Source organism: Pseudophryne corroboree, chromosome 3 (assembly GCF_028390025.1).
Source record: "Pseudophryne corroboree isolate aPseCor3 chromosome 3, aPseCor3.hap2, whole genome shotgun sequence".
Taxonomy (NCBI): Eukaryota; Metazoa; Chordata; class Amphibia; order Anura; family Myobatrachidae; genus Pseudophryne; species Pseudophryne corroboree.
In genome coordinates, this window is record NC_086446.1 from 661,954,537 (window position 1) to 661,980,976 (window position 26,440).

A 26,440-nucleotide genomic window follows, 5' to 3' on the forward strand; every position below is an offset into this window, starting at 1 on the left:
CACACCATACTAGAAAGTTCTTTTAGGTGCCCATGTCTCCTGCGGAGCCAGTCTATACCCCATGGTCCTTACCCCAGCATCTTCTAGGACGTAAGAGAAAGTACCATTTAGTTAGCTCCTAACTGCCATGTTACAGGCTGTGTTTGAAAAATGACAGGAGCTGATTGGTTGGTACTTTATCTCTCTCTCTATTTTATCTCTCTGCAGGGCTTAGTACACAGACCCCCATGTATTGAATCATAGTGCAGTAACCCAGCCTCCATACATTTCTAATCACGGACCAGTGGCAGTAGTGCATGAAATACTAAATAAGTAAAAAAGTAGCAATTTTCTTTTTTTATTTACAAATTTAACCTTGCCCTTTACCCTCCCCGTTTACAAAAGTTACATTTCATTTTCAGTGAAAAGAAACAAATAGACTTTTTTTATTTTAAAGAAAGATTCATTCCTTTCTGTTTATAGCATAAATATCATATAAATCTTTTTACAATAAGGTCTTCATAAGCTTTACTCTTTATAGCATTCTGTGTTCCTTTCTTTTTATTACACCACATTAACCACTGGGACAAATTTCTTAGCACGTTTAAGCCCAGTGACCCCTGGAAACTTCTGTGGATTTCTCTGGCCCAAAAAAGGACACAATAGGTTATCTCTGGATCACATAAAAATAATTAGTAAAAAACATTCTCGCAGAATGGTATTTGGGCAGTCCCATATCCTGCAACTTTGTTTTAGCGCTACAAAAGTAATAAGGAATTAATCCCGAAGATCTACCTTGCCCATCCATTCTCTGCTAGACAGGAGTATGACCGAAATTAATATTCCTATCCAGCATAGAATGGATTTATTGTTCGTTTTTTTATTATTATTTTTTTTTTAGATCAATACAAAAAAATAATTCATTGTAAATATATAATATATATATTTATACATATTTTGAATATATTTACATTTATATCCAACAGCGACAATGCTGTATATGTGCTCTAGTGAAGGATCGAAGGGACGTGGGTGCAGGAATATAATAATTTCTCACAATATTACAAAATTAACAAGAAAGGCGAGAGAAGACGTGTATTGGCCTCGAGTCCATAGAAAACAAATGTGTAGACACCGTGTAGCGGACTTTGCCATGCCTGAAATGGCACTCAACATTCTCCTTTCACTGACCAGGCACATCTTTCTTCGGGTTTCTCCGCACGTGTTACCCAGGTGAGGTCCATGCCCTTCACCTGCCCTCTGAAGCCCACATTACCGGGATTTGCAAGAGAAAGTACAGTGGGGTCTGCCCTGTGTTCTCTTCCCACCTTGTGGGTGCTCTTTCATGGAAAGTTCCACATTCCCCAGCGTTCTGCAGGATGTGACAGTGTCATTGGCAGTCTTCAAAAGTGGACTGCAGAACGCAAGATGCCTCATGTTTTTACGCTGCCATTTACATGTTGAAATTTTGGGAGACAGGGTTCATGTGGCATAGGGTCAGGGGAAAATACAGAATCGTCACCAGATGATGATGCAGAGCAAGAGGAGTCCGGGAAGCTTGGAGAATACTGCTCCAGGGGGATGCTGAGGTCGAGGTATTCCTGAGGAAAAGGCAGGAGAATGAGAAATTAATTCCCTAGGCTTTGCAAGATCTACAAATATGATTAATAGTGCAAGCCATATACAGAATATTGAACTAATCTTGTAATCTCCGAGTGCCTGAGAAGAACTTCTGTCTTCTCTTACCTCATTGGTGGTTAATGTGAGGATTCGATCCAAGTCTTCCACCAGCTGTTTGAAGGTGGGCCTGTGAGAGGGAATGGCATGCCAGCAGTCTCTCATCATCATGTACCTGCCAAGAAAAGAACCGTGGTCAGGATGAACACACCAGGAGGACATACAGTATTATACTATTGTAGATCAACTCATTATTAGCATGTGCCAAGGCTGTTAATATATTTCCAGAAACCACTTTATTGCCTAACAACGGCCAGTAAAATTACACAGACAGGACAGAGAATATGTATGGGTCTGACAATTAAGTTTTCAAATTCGCAACCGCGTGCTTGCCGTAGCAGCACTGGACAGAAGAAACCTCAGTATGGTTTGATGACGTTGGCATATCAGCGTTTCACAGCTGTGTTGTTGTTGATTTACGGCAGTCTCTTCCTGAGTAGCGTCTATTATTGTCTGTGTTTTGGTGTGCAGTCGCGAGAATGTCGGAGTTTGAATTAGAGCAACGAACGAACTTTACATTTCTTGTTAAACTTGGCAAGCACGTAAGCAAAATCAGAGAGCTGTTAGTGCAAGTTTTCAGGGATATAAGGGGTCATTCTGACCCGATCGCACGCTGCAGATTATCGCAGCACAGCGATCGGGTCAGAACTGCACATGCACCTGCGCCGCAGTGCAGTTCGCTACGATCGCCTCTGTCGTGGGCGCGGTCCGGCCAACGCAGGCGTGGCCGAGCCGTGCGGGGGGCGGGCCGCAGCGGCTGCGTGACATCACACGCAGCCGCTGCGGGCCGGGGAGCGACGAGTAGCTCCCGGCCAGCGCGCTAAAGCGGGATAGCCCTGTGCTGGGCGTCCCCCCGCATGTCTATTGTCATGATCGTAGCCTTGCAAAATTTTGCAGGGCTACGATCAACTTGGAATGACCCCCATAGCTCTAAAGAAAACAACAGTTTACAAGTGGGTGAAAGTTTCTCTGAGGGAAGAAAAAGTGTCACCGACGATGTGAGATCACAACAGCCAGCAACGAGCAGAACTTAAGAAAACATTGCAAAAGTTTGTCAAATTGTGTGTGAAAATCTTTGAATGACTGTCAGGAGCATTGCAGAACAAGTGAACATCAACCAAGTTTAAGTACTGAAAAGGCTGTGTCTAAAAGTTAGACGGAAATGACCGAAACTTTTTGCCAACAACTAATGGATCTTGCATCACGACACTGTGCCTGCTCACACGGCACTGCCAGTAAGGGAGTTTTTAACTACTAAATGAATAACTGTGTTGGAACATCTCTTCCTATTCACCAGATCTAGCCCCCCGTGACTTTTTTCTGTTCCCGAAGATAAAGGAAATATTGAAAGGAAGGCATTTTGATGGCATCTGGAGACATGGCAGCTCTGAGGGCCATTCCACAAAACCAATTCCAAATTTTTTTTTGAAGAGTGGACTAGACGCTGGCATCAGGGCATAACTTCCCAAGAGAAGTACTTTAAAGGTGACCAGAGTGATATTCAGCAAAGTGGTATGTAGCACTTTCACCGCAATGACTTTGCAAACTTAATTGTAAGACCTTGTAAATGTATAGAGCTCAACAATATTCATTGATCAGAACGATGTAATAGGACACAGACCAATACCAAAGAAATGTGAAGAGACTATTCTTCTCACATGGGAAACATTTAAGTCACTAAACGGGAAACGCAGACATGACACAGTGGGGAAAAAAAATTAATTAAACAAATTCATATATTAACATATTTAAAAAACACACACTGAGAGGGGGTCATTCCGAGTTGTTCGCTCGCAAGCGGATTTTAGCAGATTTGCTCATGCTAAGCCGCCGCCTACTGGGAGTGAATCTTAGCATCTTAAAATTGCGAACGATGTATTCGCAATATTGCGATTACACACCTCGTAGCAGTTTCTGAGTAGCTTCAGACTTACTCGGCATCTGCGATCAGTTCAGTGCTTGTCGTTCCTGGTTTGACGTCACAAACACACCCAGCGTTCGCCCAGACACTCCCCCGTTTCTCCAGCCACTCCTGCGTTTTTTCCAGAAACGGTAGCGTTTTTCCCCACACGCCCATAAAACGGCCTGTTTCCGCCCAGTAACACCCATTTCCTGTCAATCACATTACGATCGCCAGAACGAAGAAAAAGCCGTGAGTAAAAATCCTAACTGCATAGCAAATTTACTTGGCGCAGTCGCAGTGCGGACATTGCGCATGCGCATTAAGCGGAAAATCGCTGCGATGCGAAGATTTTTACCGAGCGAACAACTCGGAATGACCCCCTAAGAATTAGATCCCATAAGATATGGGTATGGATCATCAGATCTACATTACTAAGGTCTACAGTCATTAGGTCAACCACTATAGGTCAATATGCATTAGATTGACAGGGTCAAAAGGTAGACATGACAAAAAGTAGACTGTAGGAAAGGTTGACAGTATCAAAAGGTCGACACATGAAAAAGTCAACATGTAAAAAGGTAGACACAAAAAAAGTTGACATAACATTTTTACATTTATTTGGTGTTTTTTGTGCCGTCAAAGAACGTGGATCATCAATTAGTGCACCGCTTCACGCACCATGCTTCGTATAAGGTGCCTCACTCCACTACCGCTGCGCTCAGCACAGGTTACTATTCCCTCCACTACCGCTGCGCTCAGCACAGGTTACTATTCCCTCCACTACCGCTGCGCTCAGCACAGGTTACTATTCACTCCACTACCGCTGCGCTCAGCACAGGTTACTATTCCCTCCACTACCGCTGCACTCAGCACAGGTTACTATTCCCTCCACTACCGCTGCGCTCAGCACAGGTTACTATTCCCTCCACTACCGCTGCGCTCAGCACAGGTTACTATTCCCTCCACTACCGCTGCGCACAGCACAGGTTACTATTCCCTCCACTACCGCTGCGCTCAGCACAGGTTACTATTCCCTCCACTACCGCTGCGCTCAGCACAGGTGACTATTCCCTCCACTACCGCTGCGCTCAGCACAGGTGACTATTCCCTCCACTACCGCTGCGCTCAGCACAGGTTACTATTCCCTCCACTACCGCTGCGCTCAGAACAGGTTACTATTCCCTCCACTACCGCTGCGCTCAGCACAGGTTACTATTCCCTCCACTACCACTGCGCTCAGCACAGGTTACTATTCCCTCCACTACCGCTGCGCTCAGCACAGGTTACTATTCCCTCCACTACCGCTGCGCTCAGCACAGGTTACTATTCCCTCCACTACCGCTGCGCTCAGCACAGGTTACTATTCCCTCCACTACCGCTGCGCTCAGCACAGGTTACTATTCCCTCCACTACCGCTGCGCTCAGCACAGGTTACTATTCCCTCCACTACCGCTGCGCTCAGCACAGGTTACTATTCCCTCCACTACCGCTGCGCTCAGCACAGGTTACTATTCCCTCCACTACCGCTGCGCTCAGCACAGGTTACTATTCCCTCCACTACCGCTGCGCTCAGAACAGGTTACTATTCCCTCCACTACCGCTGCGCTCAGCACAGGTGACTATTCCCTCCACTACCGCTGCGCTCAGCACAGGTTACCATTCCCTCCACTACCGCTGCGCTCAGCACAGGTTACTATTCCCTCCACTACCACTGCGCTCAGCACAGGTTACTATTCCCAACTATAGTTCACGTGGATGGTAAAGTATGAAACATTTTATTGAAATGCTAAAAATCCCTACAAAAAGCCGTGTCAACCATATGTGTATCGACAATGTGATGACCATTTGCACCTGTCGATCTTTTGAGAGTTAGGTATAATAATAACCAATCACAAATCTGATAATGTAACTGTGCCCCTGGGATATATTTATGATGTCCAATGTTAAGGGGGGTACACACGTAGAGATGTATGCTGAGCGATCTATCACAGACCGCTCAGCACACATCTCACCCCCCACTCAGAATGATGTGTGCTGAGTGGAGGGGGGCGCTCACTTCACAGCTGTGAAGTGAGCGACCTGACTAGATTGTGCCTGCATGGGGCCAATCTAGTGTCAGCAATAGCGATGTACAGGGCAATATATATATATATATATATATATATATATATATATATATATATATACACGGAGCGATGTGTGCTTCTTTTTAAGCAATCTAGTCAGATTGCTTAGAAATGAAGCAAAAAACGCTACGTGTGTACCCCCCTTTAGAGTGTATATAGTATTTGGAATGGGGGGGAGATAATACGGCATCATATATAAATATAGTCATAAGAATGTTTGTGGTTATGAATATACTGGCCTCTGTAATATATACCACCTATCAGACCAGATGGACCCCTCAATTCTGGCCAGTAACTGCTATTATTCTCGCACCCCACAGAGGGTAATTAGCAGTGTTTGGCGATGGCACATCATAATGAAACCGGAAATTGGTGATAAATGGCTTTCTATCATGGAAGAAATAAAGTGCAGCCATAACACTAGTCCTTACAGTTCATTGGTGCAGTTGGCTGGCTTGTCCATCCGATGACCTTCTTTCAGCAATTTGAAAAGTTCCTCAACGGGGATGCCAGGGTACGGAGAACCTCCCAGAGTGAAGATCTCCCACATTAAGACACCAAACGACCAGCTGTAAGGAGCAAGAGAAAATAAACACACATTAACACACCATACATCCAGCTGTAGGGAGCAGGAGAAAATAACACTTTTTTCTTTACACATAACCTGTAATCCAGTGGTTACCAAACTGGATTGGTGGTCCAGGACCAACTCAAACTATATATGATCAATGTAAGAAGCAACACTCTTACATTGTGGATGTCAATCAAAAATATGTGGACAAACGGAAGTGAATCCTGTACCTCACCACATAACTGAACCTAAGTATGACATATACAACACAATTTACTTAATTTAATATGTTTTTCTAAATACAATAATAAAATTTTGTCCTGGGGTGCCATGAAAACATTTCTGATACTCTATGGTACTGTGATTCAGAAGAGTTTGGGAACCACTGGCGTAATCTATTCTCTGTTACACTAAAACGACCGTTTCCCAGCATCAGACCACGCAGCTACTGATGGACCAGGGATGTCGGCAAACCACTTGCAGCATTAAGTTACTTTTTAATGGTCTGTGTGCAGGAGATCTATAACCCAACAACATGGATATATGTAAATTAAACCATGACTTACACATCACTTTGATGAGTGTATACCCGGTCAAAAAGTGCTTCTGGAGCCATCCACTTAACAGGAAGCCGGCCCTGGAAAAAACCCAGAAAGAACAAGACGCTAAAACAGTGCAGATTCTAATACACAGTAAAGCAGTTTTTCCTTTGTAGATTTTGAACCTTGTTGTAAATTTTAGGATTTTAGGTTCATGAACTAGAGCATAGTTTCAGAATATTGAAATTCTAGCTCCGCAACATAGCACTCAGAAAACGGACACCTCAAAACATTTAAACACTGTAGTATTAAATGTTTACTATATATATATATATATATATATATATATATATATATATATATATATATATATATATACATATATACCAAACAGAAACAGCCCGGCACTCCACTCCAAAATATAGCAACTGCTGCGGTGCCCTCCGTATACAAAATCCCGGATAAACAGGCAGGATGGTGTGGGCGGCACTGGCCGTCTGGCCCTGAGGACGGGGTTTGGTCCTCGAAACATGTTAGCCCAATAAAGTATTTTCTTGTGACGCTGTGAAGCCTGCATTGAGTGCCGCCCACACCATCCTGCCTGTATATCTATCTATATATATATATATATATATATATATATATATATATATATATATATATATATCTATATCTATATCTATATATCTATCTATATCTATATCTATATCTATCTATCTATATCTATATCTATATATCTATATATATATATATATATCTATATATATATATATCTATATATATATATCTATATATATATATCTATATATATATCTATCTATATCTATAGATATATATCTATAGATATATATAGATAGATATAGATATATAGATATATAGATATATATATATATATATATATATATATATATATATATATATATGCACACACACACACACACACACACATATACACAGGTTGAGTATCCCTTATCCAAAATGCTTGGGACCAGAGGTACTTTGGATATGGGATTTTTCCATATTTTGGAATAATTGCATACCATAATGAGATATCATGGTGATGGGACCTAAATCTAAGCACAGAATGCATTTATATTACATATACACCTTATACACACAGCCTGAAGGTAATTTTAGCCAATATTTTTAATAACTTCGTGCATTAAACAAAGTGTGTGTAGATTCACACAATTCATTTATGTTTCATATACACCTTATACACACAACCTGAAGGTCATTTAATACAATATTTTTAATAACTTTGTGTTTTAAACAAAGTTTGAGTACATTGAGCCACAGAAAACAAAGATTTCACTATCTCACTCTCACTCAAAAAAGTCCGTATTTCGGAATATTTGGATATGGGATACTCAATCTGTATATAAATATATATATATATATATACATATACACACACACACACACATACATACATACATACATACATACATACACACTGTTCAAAAAAATAAAGGGAACACTTAAACAACACAATGTAACTCCAAGTCAATCACACTTCTGTGAAATCAAACTGTCCACTTAGGAAGCAACACTGATTGACAATTAATTTCACATGCTGTTGTGCAAATGGAATAGAGAACAGGTGGGAATTATAGGCAATTAGCAAGACACCCCAATAAAGGAGTTGTTCTGCGGGTAGTGACCACAGACCACTTCTCAGCTCCTATGCTTTCTGGCTGATGTTTTGGCCACTTTTGAAAGCTGGCAGTGCTTTCACTCTAGTGGTAGCATGAGACGGAGTCTACAACCCACACAAGTGGCTCAGGTAGTGCAGCTCATCCAGGATGGCACATCAATGCGAGCTGTGGCAAGAAGGTTTGCTGTGTCTGTCAGTGTAGTGTCCAGAGCATGGAGGCGCTACCAGGAGACAGGCCAGTACATCAGGAGATGTGGAGGAGGCCGTAGGAGGGCAACAACCCAGCAGCAGGACCGCTACCTCCGCCTTTGTGCAAGGAGGAACAGGAGGAGCACTGCCAGAGCCCTGCAAAATGACCTCCAGCAAGCCACAAATGTGCAAGTGTCTACTCAAACGATCAGAAACGGACTCCGTGAGGGTGGTATGAGGGCCCGATGTCCACAGGTGGGTGTTGTGCTTACAGCCCAACACCGTGCAGGACGTTTGGCATTTGCCAGAGAACACCAAGATTGGCAAATTCGCCACTGGCGCCCTGTGCTCTTCACAGATGAAAGCAGGTTCTCACTGAGCACGTTACAGAGTCTGGAGACACCAAGGAGAACGTTCTGCTGCCTGCAACATCCTCCAGCATGACCAGTTTGGCAGTGGGTCAGTAATGGTGTGGGGTGGCATTTCTTTGGGGGGGGCCGCACAGCCATCCATGTGCTCGCCAGAGGTAGCCTGACTGCCATTAGGTACCGAGATGAGATCCTCAGACCCCTTGTGAGACCATATGCTGGTGCGGTTGGCCCTGGTTTCCTCCTAATGCAAGACAATGCTAGACCTCATGTGGCTGGAGTGTGTCAGCAGTACCTGCAAGACGAAGGCATTGATGCTATGGACTGGCCCGCCCGTTCCCCAGACCTGAATCCAATTGAGCACATCTGGGACATCATGTCTCGCTCCATCCACCAACGCCACGTTGCACCAAAAACTGTCCAGGAGTTGGCGGATTCTTTAGTCCAGGTCTGGGAGGAGATCCCTCAGGAGACCATCCCCTACCTCATCAGGAGCATGCCCAGGCGTTGTAGGGAGGTCATACAGGCACGTGGAGGCCACACACACTACTGAGCCTCATTTTGACTTGTTTTAAGGACATTACATCAAAGTTGGATCAGCCTGTAGTGTGTTTTTCCACTTTAATTTTGAGTGTGACTCCAAATCCAGACCTCCATGGGTTAATAAATGATAATTTTTGTGTGATTTTGTTGTCAGCACATTCAACTATGTAAAGAACAAAGTATTTAAAAAGAATATCTCATTCATTCGGATCTAGGATGTGTTTAGTGTTCCCTTTATTTTTTTGAGCAGTGTGTGTGTGTGTGTGTGTGTGTGTGTGTGTGTGTGTGTGTGTGTGTGTGTGTGTGTGTGTGTATATATTTGAATATCATGCAGAGAGACATAACAGAATGCTCTACCTATGTCTGCCACACAACAACTAAAGATAGAGACTTACATTTGTTGTTTTTTTATAATAATCTATATTGTTGACATCTCTCGCCAGGCCGAAGTCGGCAATCTTCATGACATTGCTCTCAGTGACCAGCACGTTCCTAGCAGCGAGATCCCGGTGGATACACTTTAATGGAGTGAAAGAATTACAGGACAAAATTAGCTCATGGAAATCCATATTAGACGATATATTAGATATAGGTTCTTACGCACTCCTTTGTAGGCAGCCAATCCTGAAAGTCCATTTTATTCAACCCAAATAAGTATACCAAATTTAAACTTTAAAATGGACTTGCTTTAAATGTGACCTCGCTCTGTTATGGTTATTTTCAATTATACTTAGTAAGATTTTGTTGCTGCTTGATGGTGGGAAAAAAGCAGCTTTTGGAAAAGCTTTTTAAATACCTCTGAATACCTACACACTCACTCAGCTGACCTAGATCATGTGACCTATATCAGAGAGGCTACTCTGGTATTTTCACATCCCCACCCTTCCCAATCTCTGACTTAATCACCTAACCAGGCAGCCAATAGATTTGTCTGATCGCATACAGTTTGGAAACTCTCAAAGTCTTTATGCGGCAAAGTAAAATACTATTTCTATGACGAGGCACTTCTATCATTTTTTTTGTGTATACAGCTTTGTGGCAGATTGGTCTCTTTTCTTTTTTCCCTTTTAAAGATAATGCTCAGGTACATAGTTTGCTCAATGCAACGGATTACAATTATTACTAGCAGTAATGACCCTACTTTGCCAGCAGTCCTCTATTATGGAGCAGCTGTGAAACAGAACGCCCAGGTACAATTCACTCTTAATATACCTTCTGTGACGCCAAGTACTCCATGCCCCTGGCCAGCTGATAAGTACATGATACCAAGTCCTTGAAAGTCATCTGTTCTCCGGGTACCCTGTTAATGTCATAGGAGTATTCCATCTCTATGGGGCGCCGGGCCCTTAGGTACTCCCGCAGATTCCCCTTAGCAGCATATTCTACAATTACGTATAAAGTACCTGCAAACAAACAACATTGCTGCTTCAGAATAAGTCACACACAGCACTACAACAGCGCAAGGCACCGAATGACTGAGTTTACCGATAAGCCTCTGTTATATGGGTCAGACACATAGACAGTCACTAAACTTGTTTATTAAAATGACACAGACAGTCGCTAAACTGTATCTTAATAACAGGCTGGAGATGAAACTGAAAGGTTGCAGAAGTCACCATTAGCCCCTGAATACTAGGTGTATATACACAGGCTGCATTCCATCTCTATACAGTGCTGCAGGGTATTTGTTACTCTCTCGCGCTGGTGACCTGCACATGTCCTGTAATTACTTGTGGCATAATTAGAGACTTGCTCAGCATCATCTCTGTCTTTAAGGAACTTACCTCCTTGGGTGCATGCACCCAGCAAGTTAATGATGTTTTTATGTTTTCCGATCATTTTCATCATCTCCATCTCAGAGGCCAGGTCTGATAGGTCTTTCTCCGTGGCGTCATCTGTACGGAGAGAACCCCAAGCATGACTCAAGCGAAGCACAACCTACTTATCTCTACAACAAAATATAAATGCGGCAGATCTATTATAAAGATTATTTTATGTCTGTGTATATTCTTTTCGAAACAAATTATGCCGACATATGTATAAATGTGTGTACACGTGGTGGGTTTGGATGTCTTAGCTTCAGTGTCATTAAAAATAAACCACGCATAAGAAATTATGGGGTCTATTCATGAAGCAGTGAAAAGACTGGAGAGGTTGCTCATGGCATCCAATCAACTTTGAAGCAACATTTATCAAGTGCATTCTATAAAATTGTATTATGCAGCAGCTGACTGGTTGCCATGGGCAACTTCTCCACTGCTTCATGAATAGACCCCAATGTACCACCCATACCGTAACGTATTCTGTATATTAGACGCCATCTTGGATTTCAGCAACCTGTATAAATGCTTACCATATCATGCTTATATACGGTCACAGAACCCCTCAGTGACTTCTAAAATTCATAGAATTTACATTAGAAAGTATAGTTATATACATAGAGATTTTCCATGAATCCCGCCTAGGTATATTGCTGGTGACGCACTACAATTATAGCCAACGATATCAGGCAATTGGTTCATCATGTGAATGGGCTGAATAGGTTAACAATGCCAGATAACGATCCTTTGGAAAAAATGGAATATATATGTACAATGTTAATAATTGTGGTCGGAATAGGATCACAGACAGCCCCTATCAGCCCATATGGTGTGGTCATTCTTCATATTACACTACGGTGAGATGTATCAAAGTTTGGAGAGAGATAAAGTACTAACCAATATCAATATGCAGTAGCATGATCATATTTGTAGTTTATATGAAATGTCTATTATTGTGGATGGAAAACTTTGGCCACTGCCGGTTGAGAAAAGTTTTGGGCAAGAGAGAGCAAATATATATATATATATATATATATATATATATATATATATATATACATACATACATACATACATACATACATACATACATACACATATATATATATATATATATATTCATTCCATGTATCTCATGATAGATTTCAGAAGTTTGAATGCACCACACTAGGCATGAAGCGGAATAATATAATATATAGAGTAGGTAGTCATAACTAAAACTTAGCAGCAGAAAAAAATTTACACTTTTAGTTGTTAAGTTTTATTTATATGTGTGACTCATGTTACAACAGACTGGACATAGGAACTTATATATTTATAGGCCATAGGGACAAAGGGACTTATATATTTAATTAAACCTGCTCTCCTTATTATCTTTAAAATATGATTGATAGTATATCTACTTATAAGACCCTAAACTTATTATTGACACACAAAACAAAAAACTGAATGTTACCCAAACCATACTTTAAAGTAATTTTGACATGTGACTCGTGTTACATTTCTGTCCCCAGTCAAAGGGCTATGACGCAATTTTCTCAAACCTGTAGAATCCACGTGAATGAATCAGTGCAGGCCTGTTTATTTACCTGATTACCTGTGAAGATGTATAAAATATTTCATCTGGTGATGATGGCCATATAAAACTACATTTATAAAATATGTGGAAATTAACCGTTTTTGCATCCACATCAACAACTTCCATATATGTTCAATGTTTACACATGCAGAAAATCGATACGCGATAAATATTTCAATTTTCAGTTATCACACAATATACTACGGATCTCTTCGTAGCATAAATATACTACATGTGAAATGTAATTTTCATGTATTGTGTCGTATATTTCATGGAATGACCCGAATGTATGTATTTGAATACACATAATGTATCTACAGCGTCAGGGAAGGGAGAGAAGAGAGCCATGCTCCTCCCCTATTACCTTTCAACATCTTCAATGCAACAGTCACAGACTCCTTGGGGCGGTCTTTGTCAATCCCAAGAGCCTCTGCCATAACCACTTGACCAAAACAGCCCTCGCCAAGGGGTTTACCCAGTGTCAGCCTGCGGACATGAGCAATAAACAGTAAATGCTACAACATCAATACAAGTTCCTCAGTGTATCAAAGAAACAGAGTAGAATATTCAGTGCAACATTCAGATTGCTCGTTGCAAGGCTGCACGTAGCAGAAACTTAGACTATAGGGATTGCCAGGTTTAATAAAGCATACACTCCCTTTATAATCTCTTAGATGCATTTATAGATTTTTTTTTTCTCCAGATTTCAAAATGCATAATAAAGCTTCAGTCATAGAACAGATATAGAAGGCATGTGCAGAAAGACTTACTTGTCTCGTGGGAACTCCCACTTCGGGTCATGAGGCAGCTCGTACTCAGACACATTTGGTAGCAGCACGGTATCGGCACTGGACAGCAGTCGTGTAGTGATCCTCACCAGCGGCGTGGTGGAGTTCATGGAGGAGCTGGAATCAGCTGACACCTACAAGAGCAAGCAGTCATGTGACATGCGTCCAGTGGCAGCAGCACTATGAAAATCCCAAAGCCAGCTCACCATGTGCCAACCAAATTCATGTTTCCAAGAGTACTAGGGGTATATTTACTAAAGTGTGGGTTTTTAGAAGTGGAGATGTTGCCCATAGCAACCAATCAGAGTCTACTTATCAGTTATCTAACAGGCTTTAGAAGAAAATAGCTAGAAGCCGATTGGTTATGGGCAGAGTCTCCACTTCTAAAAACCTGCACTTTATTATACCCCTAAGTGTCTACTCAGATGATATATATGTAGGTATTAAATACAACCATATAAACAAAAGCTAATCCATTCATTATGCAAAATTAATTGAAATGATTTTTTTGTTAACCCAATGTACCCTTAAGTCCAACAACTCTAATGCTGCTTTCACATCGCAAAACCTGCTTTTGAAACGGTTCTTGAAACGGTTCTTAAAATGGGTCTGAGCAGTTAAACCCCCTTCACATCGCATGTTGTAACCAGTATATTACCATTTCATTACCGTTTTGGTACCTTTCACACTGAACCCGTTTCACCCATAGAAAACAGTGGTTGTCATTATAAATGTACTTTTCTGGCCCACACATTATTATTATTATTAATTAATTATTAATAATTTGGATAGTCGTAAGATGGAACCCAGCAGCTTGAAGCATTTTAACCATGTTTTTATATATGAGTGCATCCTTGACTGTCCCAGTTATTTGTCTGCAGATTTCCTCATCCTCTCTGATTCTTAGCAGCTCTCTCACCTCTTCATCACTCCAAGTTGCCATTGTATAATATATTTGCAGTAAGAAAACGCTTCTAAACCCACTCATGTGTCTGATGTGTTTTTCCTACAGCTTCCTGCTTCTGCCTGGTGACATCACACATGGAGACAGCCTATCACCTCCTGTGGCTTGGAAATACCATTTCAGAGCCTTTCACACTGCACAGTGAAATGGTTTTGAACCGGGTAGGACCCTGCTTTTTACCCATTTCAAAATACCAGTATTTTGAAAACGGTAAATTCAAGGTGGCCCTTTCACATCGCAGCTAGACCCGTTTAGGAAGGCTGAAAAATCGGCAATTTACCGGGTTATAGCTGCGGTGTGAAAGGGGTATTAGCTTTTCCCATTTCTAGCTTGTGTACTTGTAGAACTCTTTCAGCTATGGACTGCTTCAGTTCACCCTAATGAGTAACTATCCTGGACTATTTCACTTTATATTTTAGCTACTAGTAGCTGTAGGGTCTGTCGGTCCTTTCTACACTCTCAGATTCAGAAAACATGTTCAGGTTTCAGGCGTACTATCGCACTGTGTTTTGGCGCCTCACTACTGCCTGCGTGGCTAAACTGCTGTTTGTTACATGTGGCGCTTCCAGCCCATATCAGGATTACCTGTTACTGCTGCCCTTTAAAAAAGAAAAACAACACATGGACGGTAAACGAGTTCAGGTAGATACCTGAAACCCATCCAGAGTCATGCAGAAATGTAACTCCATCAACAGCGTACATTCTAATTTAGCAAAAACCATTATACAATAAGGAGAACTTCACATAAGCAGTGTAAACAAGTGCATATAGTCTTAAATTCTGTTTTAAAACAGGTGGCAGATGAGCACAGCCGGAACATAGTATGAAAGAGAGTGAAAATGGGTTCTCCATCTCCGAAATCCCGATGGATCCTCAATACTTCGAACACAATGTCCTGGGACACTTGGATGTTGGGGGTGTAAGTCTCTACACGTTGTATGCGATCGATTATTTGCCAACATACGATACTGCACTTACCAGCATTATCGGATTGTTGAACAGGAGAACAAAATAATTGCAGTTCTCTATACAGGCATAGGACACTAGGAAGCTGATTTAGAGTTAGCGAATGATTTGCAGCCAACCAAACCAAGCTACAATGCAAGGTGTGAGAATCCAGGGCAATTACTGCATGCTGCACACACACACTGGTCAGCTCTATTGTTACATGCCCCAAACATAAAGCTGGTTATTCATTTTCCACTCTGCAGCACAGAATGGTATTTCCCGGTGCAAACATTGCCCCCAGATATTGGATATGCTTCCTAAAGCCGGGAACACACTGGGCGACCTCCACTAGTTAGCAATAAGCGCTATACGGCCGATAGCTAATTAGGGGAGATTGCCAGTGCTTACACACTGAACGATATCGATCAGTGACCTCATCCCCCGCTCCCCCTGAACATGCAGCTCAACAATATAGCTAACATTGAGCTGTATGTTCGGCAGCTCATGGACAAACGAGAATGACCCGCAGATGCGCGCATCGTTCTTCCATACACACAGGAAGATATGAGCGATAGATCTTGAAAAACAGATCGTTATCACTCATATCGTCCTGTGACGTTGTCCAGTGAGTACGGGGCTTAACTCTAAATCAGCCCATATATGTGCTAAACACATCCTGATGGTTGGATATCACTTTATCATAATTATAAATACTCATTTCTCTGACGTCCTAGTGGATGCTGGGAACTCCGTAAGGACCATGGGGAATAGCGGGCTCCGAAGGAGGCTGGGCACTCTAGAAAGATCTTAGACTACCTGGTGTGCACTGGCTCCTCCCACTATGACCCTCCTCCAAGCCTCAGTTAGATTTCGTGCCCGGCCGAGGTTGGATGCACACTAGGGGCTCTCCTGAGCTCTTAGAAAGTAATAGTCTTAGATTTTTTTATTTTCAGTGAGACCTGCTGGCAACAGGCTCACTGCAGCGAGGGACTAAGGGGAGAAGAAGCGAACTCGCCTGCTTGCAGCCGGATTGGGCTTCTTAGGCTACTGGACACCATTAGCTCCAGAGGGATCGACCGCAGGCCCAGCCTTGATGTTCGGTCCCGGAGCCGCGCCGCCGTCCCCCTTACAGAGCCAGAAGCAGGAAGATGGTCCGGAAAATCGGCGGCATGAAGACTCTGTCTTCACCAAGGTAGCGCACAGCACTGCAGCTGTGCGCCATTGCTCCTCTCACACACTTCACACTCCGGTCACTGAGGGTGCAGGGCGCTGGGGGGGGCGCCCTGAGGCAGCAATAAAAACACCTTGGCTGGCTAAAATACCTCAATATATAGCCCCAGGGGCTATATATGAGGTAAATACCCCTGCCAGAATTCCATAAAAAGCGGGAGAATAGGCCGCGAAAAAGGGGCGGAGCCTATCTCCTCAGCACACTGGCGCCATTTTTCCCTCACAGCTCCGCTGGAAGGAAGCTCCCTGGCTCTTCCCTGCAATCTACAGTACCAGTAAGAGGGAAAAGAGAGGGGGGGCATTAAATTTGGCAGTATATATATTTTATTGAAAAGCAGCTATTAGGGACATAACTCAGTTAGTCCCTGTATATATATAGCGCTCTGGTGTGTGCTGGCATACTCTTACTCTGTCCCCCCAAAGGGCTTTTTGTGGGTCCTGTCCTCTGTTTGAGCATTCCCTGTGTGTGTGGAGTGTGTCGGTACGGCTGTGTCGACATGTTTGAGGAGGATAATGACGTGGAGGGGGAGCAGATGCCTTTAGCAGGGATGTCACCCCCTGGGGGGCAGACACCTGAGTGGATGAGTTTATGGCAGGAAATGAGTGCACGTATAGACTCCTTACATAAAAAATTTGACGACATGCCGACTGTGGGACAGCCGAGTCTTCAGCTCGTGCCTGTCCAGGTGTCTCAAAAGTCATCAGGGGCTCTGAAACGCCCGCTATCTCAGATGGCACAAGTAGATGTCGACACGGATACGGACACCAGTGTCGACGACGATGAGTCAAATTTAATGCCCGTTAAGGCCATTCACTGCATGATTGAGGCAATGAAAGAGGTGTTAAATATTTCTGATTTACATCCAGGTACCACAAAAAAGGGTATTATGTTTGGGGAGAAAAAACTACCTGTAGTTTTTCCCCCGTCAGATGAATTAAATGAAGTGTGTGAAGAAGCGTGGGCTTCTCCTGATAAGAAATTGGTAATTCCTAAGAAGATACTAATGGCGTTCCCTTTCCCGCCAGAGGATAGGTTACGTTGGGAAACACCCCCTAGGGTGGATAAAGCGCTCACACGTTTGTCTAAAAAGGTGGCACTACCGTCCCAGGATACGGCCGCCCTTAAGGAACCTGCTGATAGAAAGCAGGAGGCGATCCTGAAGTCTGTATATACACACTCAGGCATTATACTTAGACCAGCTATTGCGTCAGCATGGATGTGCAGTGCTGCCGCTGCGTGGTCAGATAAACTGTCAGAAAATATTGACACATTAGACAGAGACACGATTCTGCTAACAATTGACCATATCAAAGACTCAGTCTTATACATGAGAGATGCACAGAGGGAAATCTGCCGGCTGGCATCTAAAGTAAGTGCATTATCCATCTCTGCTAGGAGATGCTTATGGACTCGCCAGTGGACTGGAGATGCAGATTCCAAAAGGCACATGGAAGTTTTGCCTTATAAAGGGGAGGAATTATTTGGGGATGGTCTCTCCGACCTAGTTTCCACAGCAACGTCTGGGAAGTCAGCATTTTTACCCCATGTCCCCTCACAGCCTAAGAAGGTGCCATTTTATCAGGTTCAGTCCTTTCGGACCCAGAAAAACAAGCGGGGAAAAGGAGGGTCTTTTCTGTCTAGAGGCAGAGGTAGGGGAAAAAGGCTGCAGCAAACAGCAGGTTCCCAGGAACAAAAGTCCTCCCCCGCTTCCTCTTCCAAGTCCGCCGCATGACGGTGGGGCTCCACAGGCGGAGCCAGGTACGGTGAGGGCCCGCCTCATGAATTTCAGCGATCAGTGGGCTCGCTCACAGGTGGATCCCTGGATCCTTCAAATAGTATCTCAGGGATACAAGCTGGAATTCGAGGCGGCTCCACCCCACCGGTTCCTAAAATCTGCCTTGCCGATTGCTCCCTCAGACAGGGAGGCGGTGCTAGCAGCGATTCACAAGCTGTATTCCCAGCAGGTGATAATCAGGGTACCCCTACTTCAACAAGGCCGGGGTTACTATTCCACACTATTGTGGTGTCGAAACCGGACGGTTCGGTGAGACCCATTTTAAATTTGAAATCCTTGAACACATACATAAAAAAATTCAAGTTCAAGATGGAATCGCTCAGGGCGGTTATTGCAAGCCTGGACGAGGGCGATTACATGGTATCCCTGGACATCAAGGATGCTTACCTGCATGTCCCCATTTACCATCCTAACCAGGAGTACCTCAGATTTGTGGTACAGGATTGCCATTACCAATTCCAGACGCTGCCGTTTGGACTCTCCACGGCACCGAGGGTATTTACCAAGGTTATGGCGGAAATGATGATACTCCTTCGAAAAAAGGGAGTTTTAATTATCCCATACTTGGACTATCTCCTAATAAAGGCACGATCCAAGGAACAGTTGTTAGTGTGAGTAGCACTATCTCAGGAAGAGCTGCGCCAGCACGGCTGGATTCTGAATATCCCAAAGTCACAGCTGGTCCCCACGACACGTCTAATGTTCCTGGGAATGATTCTGGACACAGTCCAGAAAAAAGTGTTTCTTCCGGAGGAGAAAGCCAGGGAGTTGTCATCTCTAGTCAGAGACCTCCTAAAACCAAAACAGGTATCGGTGCATCACTGCACGCGGGTCCTGGGAAAGATGGTAGCTTCTTACGAATTAATTCCATTCGGCAGGTTCCATGCCAGAATTTTTCAGTGGGACCTGTTGGACAAGTGGTCCGGATCGCATCTTCAGATGCATCGCTTGATAACCCTGTCCCCAAGAACCAGGGTGTCTCTTCTGTGGTGGCTGCAGAGTGCTCATCTTCTGGAGGGCCGCAGATTCGGCATACAGGACAGGGTCCTGGTGACCACGGATGCCAGCCTACGAGGCTGGGGGGCAGTCACACAGGGAAGAAACTTCCAAGGACTATGGTCAAGTCAGGAGACTGCCCTTCACATAAATATTCTGGAACTAAGGGCCATTTACAATGCCCTAAGTCAAGCAAAATCCCTGCTCCTACACCAGCCGGTGCTGATCCAGTCAGACAACATCACGGCAGTCGCCCATGTGAATCGACAGGGCGGCACAAGAAGCAGGATGGCAATGGCAGAAGCCACAAGAATTCTCAGATGGGCGGAGAATCATGTACTAGCACTGTCAGCAGTGTTCATCCCGGGAGTGGACAACTGGGAAGCAGACTTTCTCAGCAGGCACGACCTCCACCCGGGAGAGTGGGGACTTCATCCAGAAGTCTTTCAAATGATTGTAAATCAATGGGGTCGTCCACAGGTGGACATGATGGCGTCCCGCCTAAACAAAAAATTAGAGAGGTATTGCGCCAGGTCAAGAGACCCTCAGGCGATAGCTGTGGACGCTCTAGTGACACCGTGGGTGTACCGGTCAGTTTATGTGTTCCCTCCTCTACCTCTCATACCAAAGGTATTGAGAATAATAAGAAAGCGAGGAGTAAACACAATTCTCGTGGTTCCGGATTGGCCAAGAAGAGCGTGGTACCCGGAACTTCAAGAGATGATCTCAGAGGACCCGTGGTCTCTGCCGCTCAGACAAGACCTGCTACAGCAGGGGCCCTGTCTGTTCCAAGACTTACCGCGGCTGCGTTTGACGGCATGGCGGTTGAACGCCGGATCCTGAAGGAAAAGGGCATTCCGGAGGAAGTCATTCCTACGCTTATTAAAGCCAGGAAAGAGGTCACAGCAACTCATTATCACCGCATATGGCGGAAGTATGTTGCATGGTGTGAGGCCGAAAAGGCCCCAACGGAGGAATTTCAACTAGGTCGATTTCTGCATTTCCTGCAAGCAGGAGTAAATATGGGCCTAAAACTGGGCTCCATTAAGGTACAGATCTCGGCTCTGTCGATTTTCTTTCAAAAAGAACTAGCTTCAGTACCTGAAGTTCAGACATTTGTTAAAGGAGTGCTGCATATTCAGCCCCCGTTTGTGCCCCCTGTGGCACCTTGGGATCTCAACGTGGTGTTGAGTTTCTTAAAATCACATTGGTTTGAACCACTAAAAACCGTGGATCTGAAATATCTCACGTGGAAGGTGGTTATGTTATTGGCCTTGGCTTCTGCCAGGCGAGTATCAGAATTGGCGGCTTTGTCCTGTAAAAGCCCTTATCTGATTTTCCATATGGATAGGGCAGAATTGAGGACTCGTCCCCAGTTTCTCCCAAAGGTGGTGTCAGCGTTTCACCTGAACCAGCCTATTGTGGTGCCTGCGGCTACTAGGGACTTGGAGGACTCCAAGTTGCTAGTCGTTGTCAGGGCACTGAAAATATATGTTTCCAGAACGGCTAGAGTCAGAAAATCTGACTCGCTGTTTATCCTATATGCACCCAACAAGCTGGGTGCTCCTGCTTCTAAGCAGACTATTGCTCGTTGGATTTGTAATACAATTCAGCTTGCACATTCTGTGGCAGGCCTGCCACAGCCAAAATCTGTCAATGCCCATTCCACAAGGAAGGTGGGCTCATCTTGGGCGGCTGCCCGAGGGGTCTCGGCTTTACAACTTTGCCGAGCTGCTACTTGGTCAGGGGCAAACACATTTGCAAAATTCTATAAATTTGATACCCTGGCTGAGGAGGACCTGGAGTTCTATCATTCGGTGTTGCAGAGTCATCCGCACTCTCCCGCCCGTTTGGGAGCTTTGGTATAATCCCCATGGTCCTTACGGAGTTCCCAGCATCCACTAGGACGTCAGAGAAAATAAGAATTTACTCACCGGTAATTCTATTTCTCGTAGTCCGTAGTGGATGCTGGGCGCCCATCCCAAGTGCGGTTTATCTGCAATACTTGTACATAGTTACTGTTAACTAAATCGGGTTATTGTTGAGCCATCTGTTGAGAGGCTCTGTTGTTTCATACTGTTAACTGGGTGTCATATCATGAGTTGTACGGTGTGATTGGTGTGGCTGGTATGAGTCTTACCCGGGATTCAAAATCCTTCCTTATTGTGTACGCTCGTCCGGGCACAGTATCCTAACTGAGGCTTGGAGGAGGGTCATAGTGGGAGGAGCCAGTGCACACCAGGTAGTCTAAGATCTTTCTAGAGTGCCCAGCCTCCTTCGGAGCCCGCTATTCCCCATGGTCCTTACGGAGTTTCCAGCATCCACTACGGACTACGAGAAATAGAATTACCGGTGAGTAAATTCTTATTTTTCAATCAATTGTAACTTACATATAACATACAGAAACAAACAACAGCTTCATGGACACAAGTAAATAGTGCTGAATATTAACTCATTAAGAAGGACCAGGAATTAAAATTCACAGGCAATACTGTTGAGAAGCCACAGTACGGAATTAGTTATTCCACCTATGTAGTAAACACGGGGTCTTATTCAGGAGCCTTATTCCGCAATTTGGCCAAGTAGATGCCAATGTGCACACGCAGGTCCCGTCCTGCGCATGGCCAATGCGATTGGATCACATTAGCTGCGAACGCCTCTACCTCACTGACAGGCAGAGGCAATCGCGGAGCATCAACGCGGCATTGCGGGGAAAGGATGCTCCAAACGGGGGGTGGGATGTCGCCCTTTTCGGAGTGGCTACGTGACGTCACACGCAGCCACTTCGAAGGAAAAGATGGCAGCGGTGCGCCTGCCTTCACAGCCAGGCTGCGAAGGCAGGGGGTCATCCACAGTTGCGGCGACTGCAATTTGGACGGTCAGCATGCTGGACGGCCCCCAGCATGCGATAGAAAGGATTGCACATTCTGCTTTTTAGCAGAATCTGTAATCCAACCTGAATGTGGTCCATAGTCTTAAAATTGGCCATGTGGCGTTTCGGTCACTAGAAGGATAACTTCATAGCTAAGAACATCGTTTTGGCAGGAACACAAAACATTTACATACGTGGTACACTGCTGTACCCACTCTACTGGGTCCAATAATCCCTACACAGCACTCCCCTCTCTTCTTCCTGCTTAGCCTGCTCGCCTAAATGGGTAGTTTGTGAGTGAGGGGCATCTATACCCGGTTGGCTTGTTTCAAACATACAGAGTAGGAAGGGGGGATTTGTGTGTGAGAAGAGACAATTACAGCCCTCAGAGGCTCTGGCAGATCCAGAAAACCCAGCAGTCAAGGAATATTTGCAGTTTATTTTAAGTCTGTATTTTACCCAAAACAAAGTTTTCACAAATAAAATACTTCCAGTAGTAGTGCATTAAGAGTTTCCACTATTGTATTGTATACTGATCTATAACACAGGAACCACAATAATGGGCACACATGCTCCACAAGGGCAAAGAATGACAAGAACGCCTAACAACGGATTTCTTTTTCTTTTTTTTACATATAAAACATAAAAAGGTAAAAATTTCTGACGGATGTGAACTCAAATATTTCGTAGTTGAGTGGTTTTCAGCCACTGCGCAGGCATCTGAGTTGCACTGCGCATGTGCCGCCATGGTCTTGCGATAGTGTTCGCAGAGAGGATTTATTTGCAAACTAATCAACAGTTGCGGAACAGTTTGGAGGTGGTTACGGTGAGCGGCAGCTAAAACACAGACCTAGCATGAATGTTTTGGGGGAGTGTCTCCTATGCAATGGCTCCAGCATCTTACGTCCTGCTGCCTTGCTGTTCAACCATAGGGCTTCGCTGGGAGTCACAAAGCCACCGGTGCTTGTCTCAATACAAATTCAGGCAGCTGCGCCATTTGAATGTTGTTGCACAGTCGCGGCGTGTGGGTTCACAGCTGCAAATGCAATGGCGTACATCCCTGAATCAGGCCCCCTGTACAGCATTTCTACAGCGTCTCATCCCACAGCATTCTTAACAAGTTTGATGGAATTTTCACATTCTCCTCCATTACAACCCCCCCCCCCCACACACACACACACACAAAAAAGAAAAATATAAAATGAATGAACAAGATGATAAAGGCTGCTGATATTTAACAAAATACCAAAAAGTATTAAAAGGTTGAAATCACTCTTCAAACCAATATGGACCTTCCCAAGTGCGGGAATGTACCAATCTCTTGGGAGTCTGGTGAAAGGCTTCCGCGCTGCCTCGGGCTAATGCCAGAAGGAGAAACAACACTTTCCACAGTGGCAATTCTCAGCAAAAGGTTTGGGCAAACAAAGAACTCAACAGATTTTTAAACAAACAGATCCTGGTGGCTTTGTTGTGCTACTCTTACACTATGTCATGTAGTTAATATCCCGGCGGTCAGAATACCGACGCCAGGATCCCGACCACTGAGAATGTCAACAGCTGCGCCAGGGCTATTCCCACTCGTGGGTGCCCACGACACCCATAGAGCGGAAATAGAACATGTGGTGAGCGCAGCGAGCCACCAAGCCCGCAAGGGACTTTCTAGCGCTCCCCTCACTGCTGGCATTCTGGCAGCCAGGATCCTGGTGTCGGTATTCTGACCTTCTGGATCCCGGTAACCGGGATTCCATCCCCAACCCTACACTACAGTACAGCTAACTGCACATGGCGGCTGTTGGTCGGCGCAAAAAGTTTTTTGGAACTCTTTATCTACTTTCTGTTACCTGACGGTGCAGTGGAATTCGCTTGCTGAGCTTGTGGACTACAGGTGGCCCAATTAAGGTTTTCTTCTTCTTTGCTCCATTGCGGAGATGGAACATGATGCAAATGGCGATAAAGCACAGGATAACAAAGGCTCCGCCAATGTATATACCGATTTCTGTGTAGTAAGGCAAAATATTTTCCTCCACAGGGGCCTCTGTACCTGAAAATGATCAACAGTGGAGAACAGAGTTATGGCTCATGTAAAAGTGTGGGGGGCTTCAGTGGTAGCATTCAGCTTATATATGTAAAATACACAGAACTGTACAATATTAACAGGTGTACTCCACATACATACATACATACATACATACATACATACATACACACACACACACACACACACACACACACTAAGCATACTTCAAAGTGATTTAAGTGTGTTCCTTCTACTGGCTTACAGAGTATATTTTCAGAATGCAACCTAAAATAAGAATTTACTTACCGATAATTCTATTTCTCGGAGTCCGTAGTGGATGCTGGGGTTCCTGAAAGGACCATGGGGAATAGCGGCTCCGCAGGAGACAGGGCACAAAAAGTAAAGCTTTAGGATCAGGTGGTGTGCACTGGCTCCTCCCCCTATGACCCTCCTCCAAGCCAGTTAGGTACTGTGCCCGGACGAGCGTACACAATAAGGGAGGAATTTTGAATCCCGGGTAAGACTCATACCAGCCACACCAATCACACCGTACAACTTGTGATCTAAACCCAGTTAACAGTATGATAACAGCGGAGCCTCTGAAAAGATGGCTCACAACAATAATAACCCGATTTTTGTAACTATGTACAAGTATTGCAGATAATCCGCACTTGGGATGGGCGCCCAGCATCCACTACGGACTCCGAGAAATAGAATTATCGGTAAGTAAATTCTTATTTTCTCTATCGTCCTAGTGGATGCTGGGGTTCCTGAAAGGACCATGGGGATTATACCAAAGCTCCCAAACGGGCGGGAGAGTGCGGATGACTCTGCAGCACCGAATGAGAGAACTCCAGGTCCTCTTTTGCCAGGATATCAAATTTGTAGAATTTTACAAACGTGTTCTCCCCTGACCACGTAGCTGCTCGGCAGAGTTGTAATGCCGAGACCTCTCGGGCAGCCGCCCAAGATGAGCCCACCTTCCTTGTGGAATGGGCCTTAACCGATTTAGACTGTGGCAGGCCTGCCTCAGAATGTGCAAGTTGAATTGTGTTACAAATCCAACGAGCAATCGACTGCTTAGAAGCAGGCGCACCCAACTTGTTGGGTGCATACAGTATAAACAGCGAGTCAGATTTTCTGACTCCAGCTGTCCTTGAACATATTTTCAGGGCCCTGACAACTTCTAGCAACTTGGAGTCCTCCAAGTCCCTAGTAGGTGCAAGGCACCACAATAAGCTGGTTCAGGTGAAACACTGACACCACCTTAGGGAGAGAACTGGGGACGAGTCCGCAGCTCTGCCCTGTCCGAATGGACAAACAGATATGGGCTTTTTTGAGAAAAAACCACCAATTTGACACTCGCCTGGTCCAGGCCAGGGCCAAGAGCATGGTCACTTTTTATGTGAGATGCTTCAAATCCACATATTTGACTGGTTTTAAACCAATGTGATTTGAGGAATCCCAGAACTACGTTGAGATCCCACAGTGCCACTGGAGGCACAAAAAAGGGGTTTGTATATGCAATACTCCCTTGACAAACTTCTGGACTTCAGGAACTGAAGCCAATTCTTTCTGGAAGAAAATTTACAGGGCCGAATTTGAACCTTAATGGACCCCAATTTGAGGCCCATAGACACTCCTGTTTGCAGGAAATGCAGGAAACGACCGAGTTGAAATTTCTTTGTGGGGCCTTCCTGGCCTCACACCACGCAACATATTTTCGCCACACGTGGTGATAATGTTGTGCGGTCACCTCCTTTCTGGCTTTGACCAGGGTAGGAATGACCTCTTCCGGAATGCCTTTTTTTCCCTTAG

At 44.4% G+C, this 26,440-nt stretch overlaps 1 protein-coding gene across 8 annotated transcripts in view; it reads right to left on the minus strand.

Annotated features, from left to right (window-relative positions):
• Nucleotides 1-313: 313 nt before the first annotated feature.
• FGFR2 (fibroblast growth factor receptor 2) overlaps nucleotides 314-26,440 on the minus strand; it is a 179,944-nt gene continuing 153,817 nt past the window's right edge. For 6 of the 8 annotated variants that reach the window (XM_063961839.1, XM_063961838.1, XM_063961845.1 and 3 more), the window contains 10 exons: nucleotides 24,440-24,646; nucleotides 13,782-13,932; nucleotides 13,376-13,497; nucleotides 11,397-11,507; nucleotides 10,825-11,015; nucleotides 10,008-10,130; nucleotides 6,883-6,953; nucleotides 6,177-6,314; nucleotides 1,726-1,831; nucleotides 314-1,580 (listed from right to left, as the gene is read on the minus strand). In XM_063961839.1, coding sequence (XP_063817909.1) covers nucleotides 1,413-1,580; nucleotides 1,726-1,831; nucleotides 6,177-6,314; nucleotides 6,883-6,953; nucleotides 10,008-10,130; nucleotides 10,825-11,015; nucleotides 11,397-11,507; nucleotides 13,376-13,497; nucleotides 13,782-13,932; nucleotides 24,440-24,646 — 1,388 coding nt within the window. In that variant the 3' untranslated portion in view covers nucleotides 314-1,412. Of the gene's footprint in view, nucleotides 1,581-1,725; nucleotides 1,832-6,176; nucleotides 6,315-6,882; nucleotides 6,954-10,007; nucleotides 10,131-10,824; nucleotides 11,016-11,396; nucleotides 11,508-13,375; nucleotides 13,498-13,781; nucleotides 13,934-24,439; nucleotides 24,647-26,440 lie in introns of all 8 variants that reach the window. The other 2 variants (XM_063961844.1, XM_063961842.1) reach the window with 1 other exon arrangement.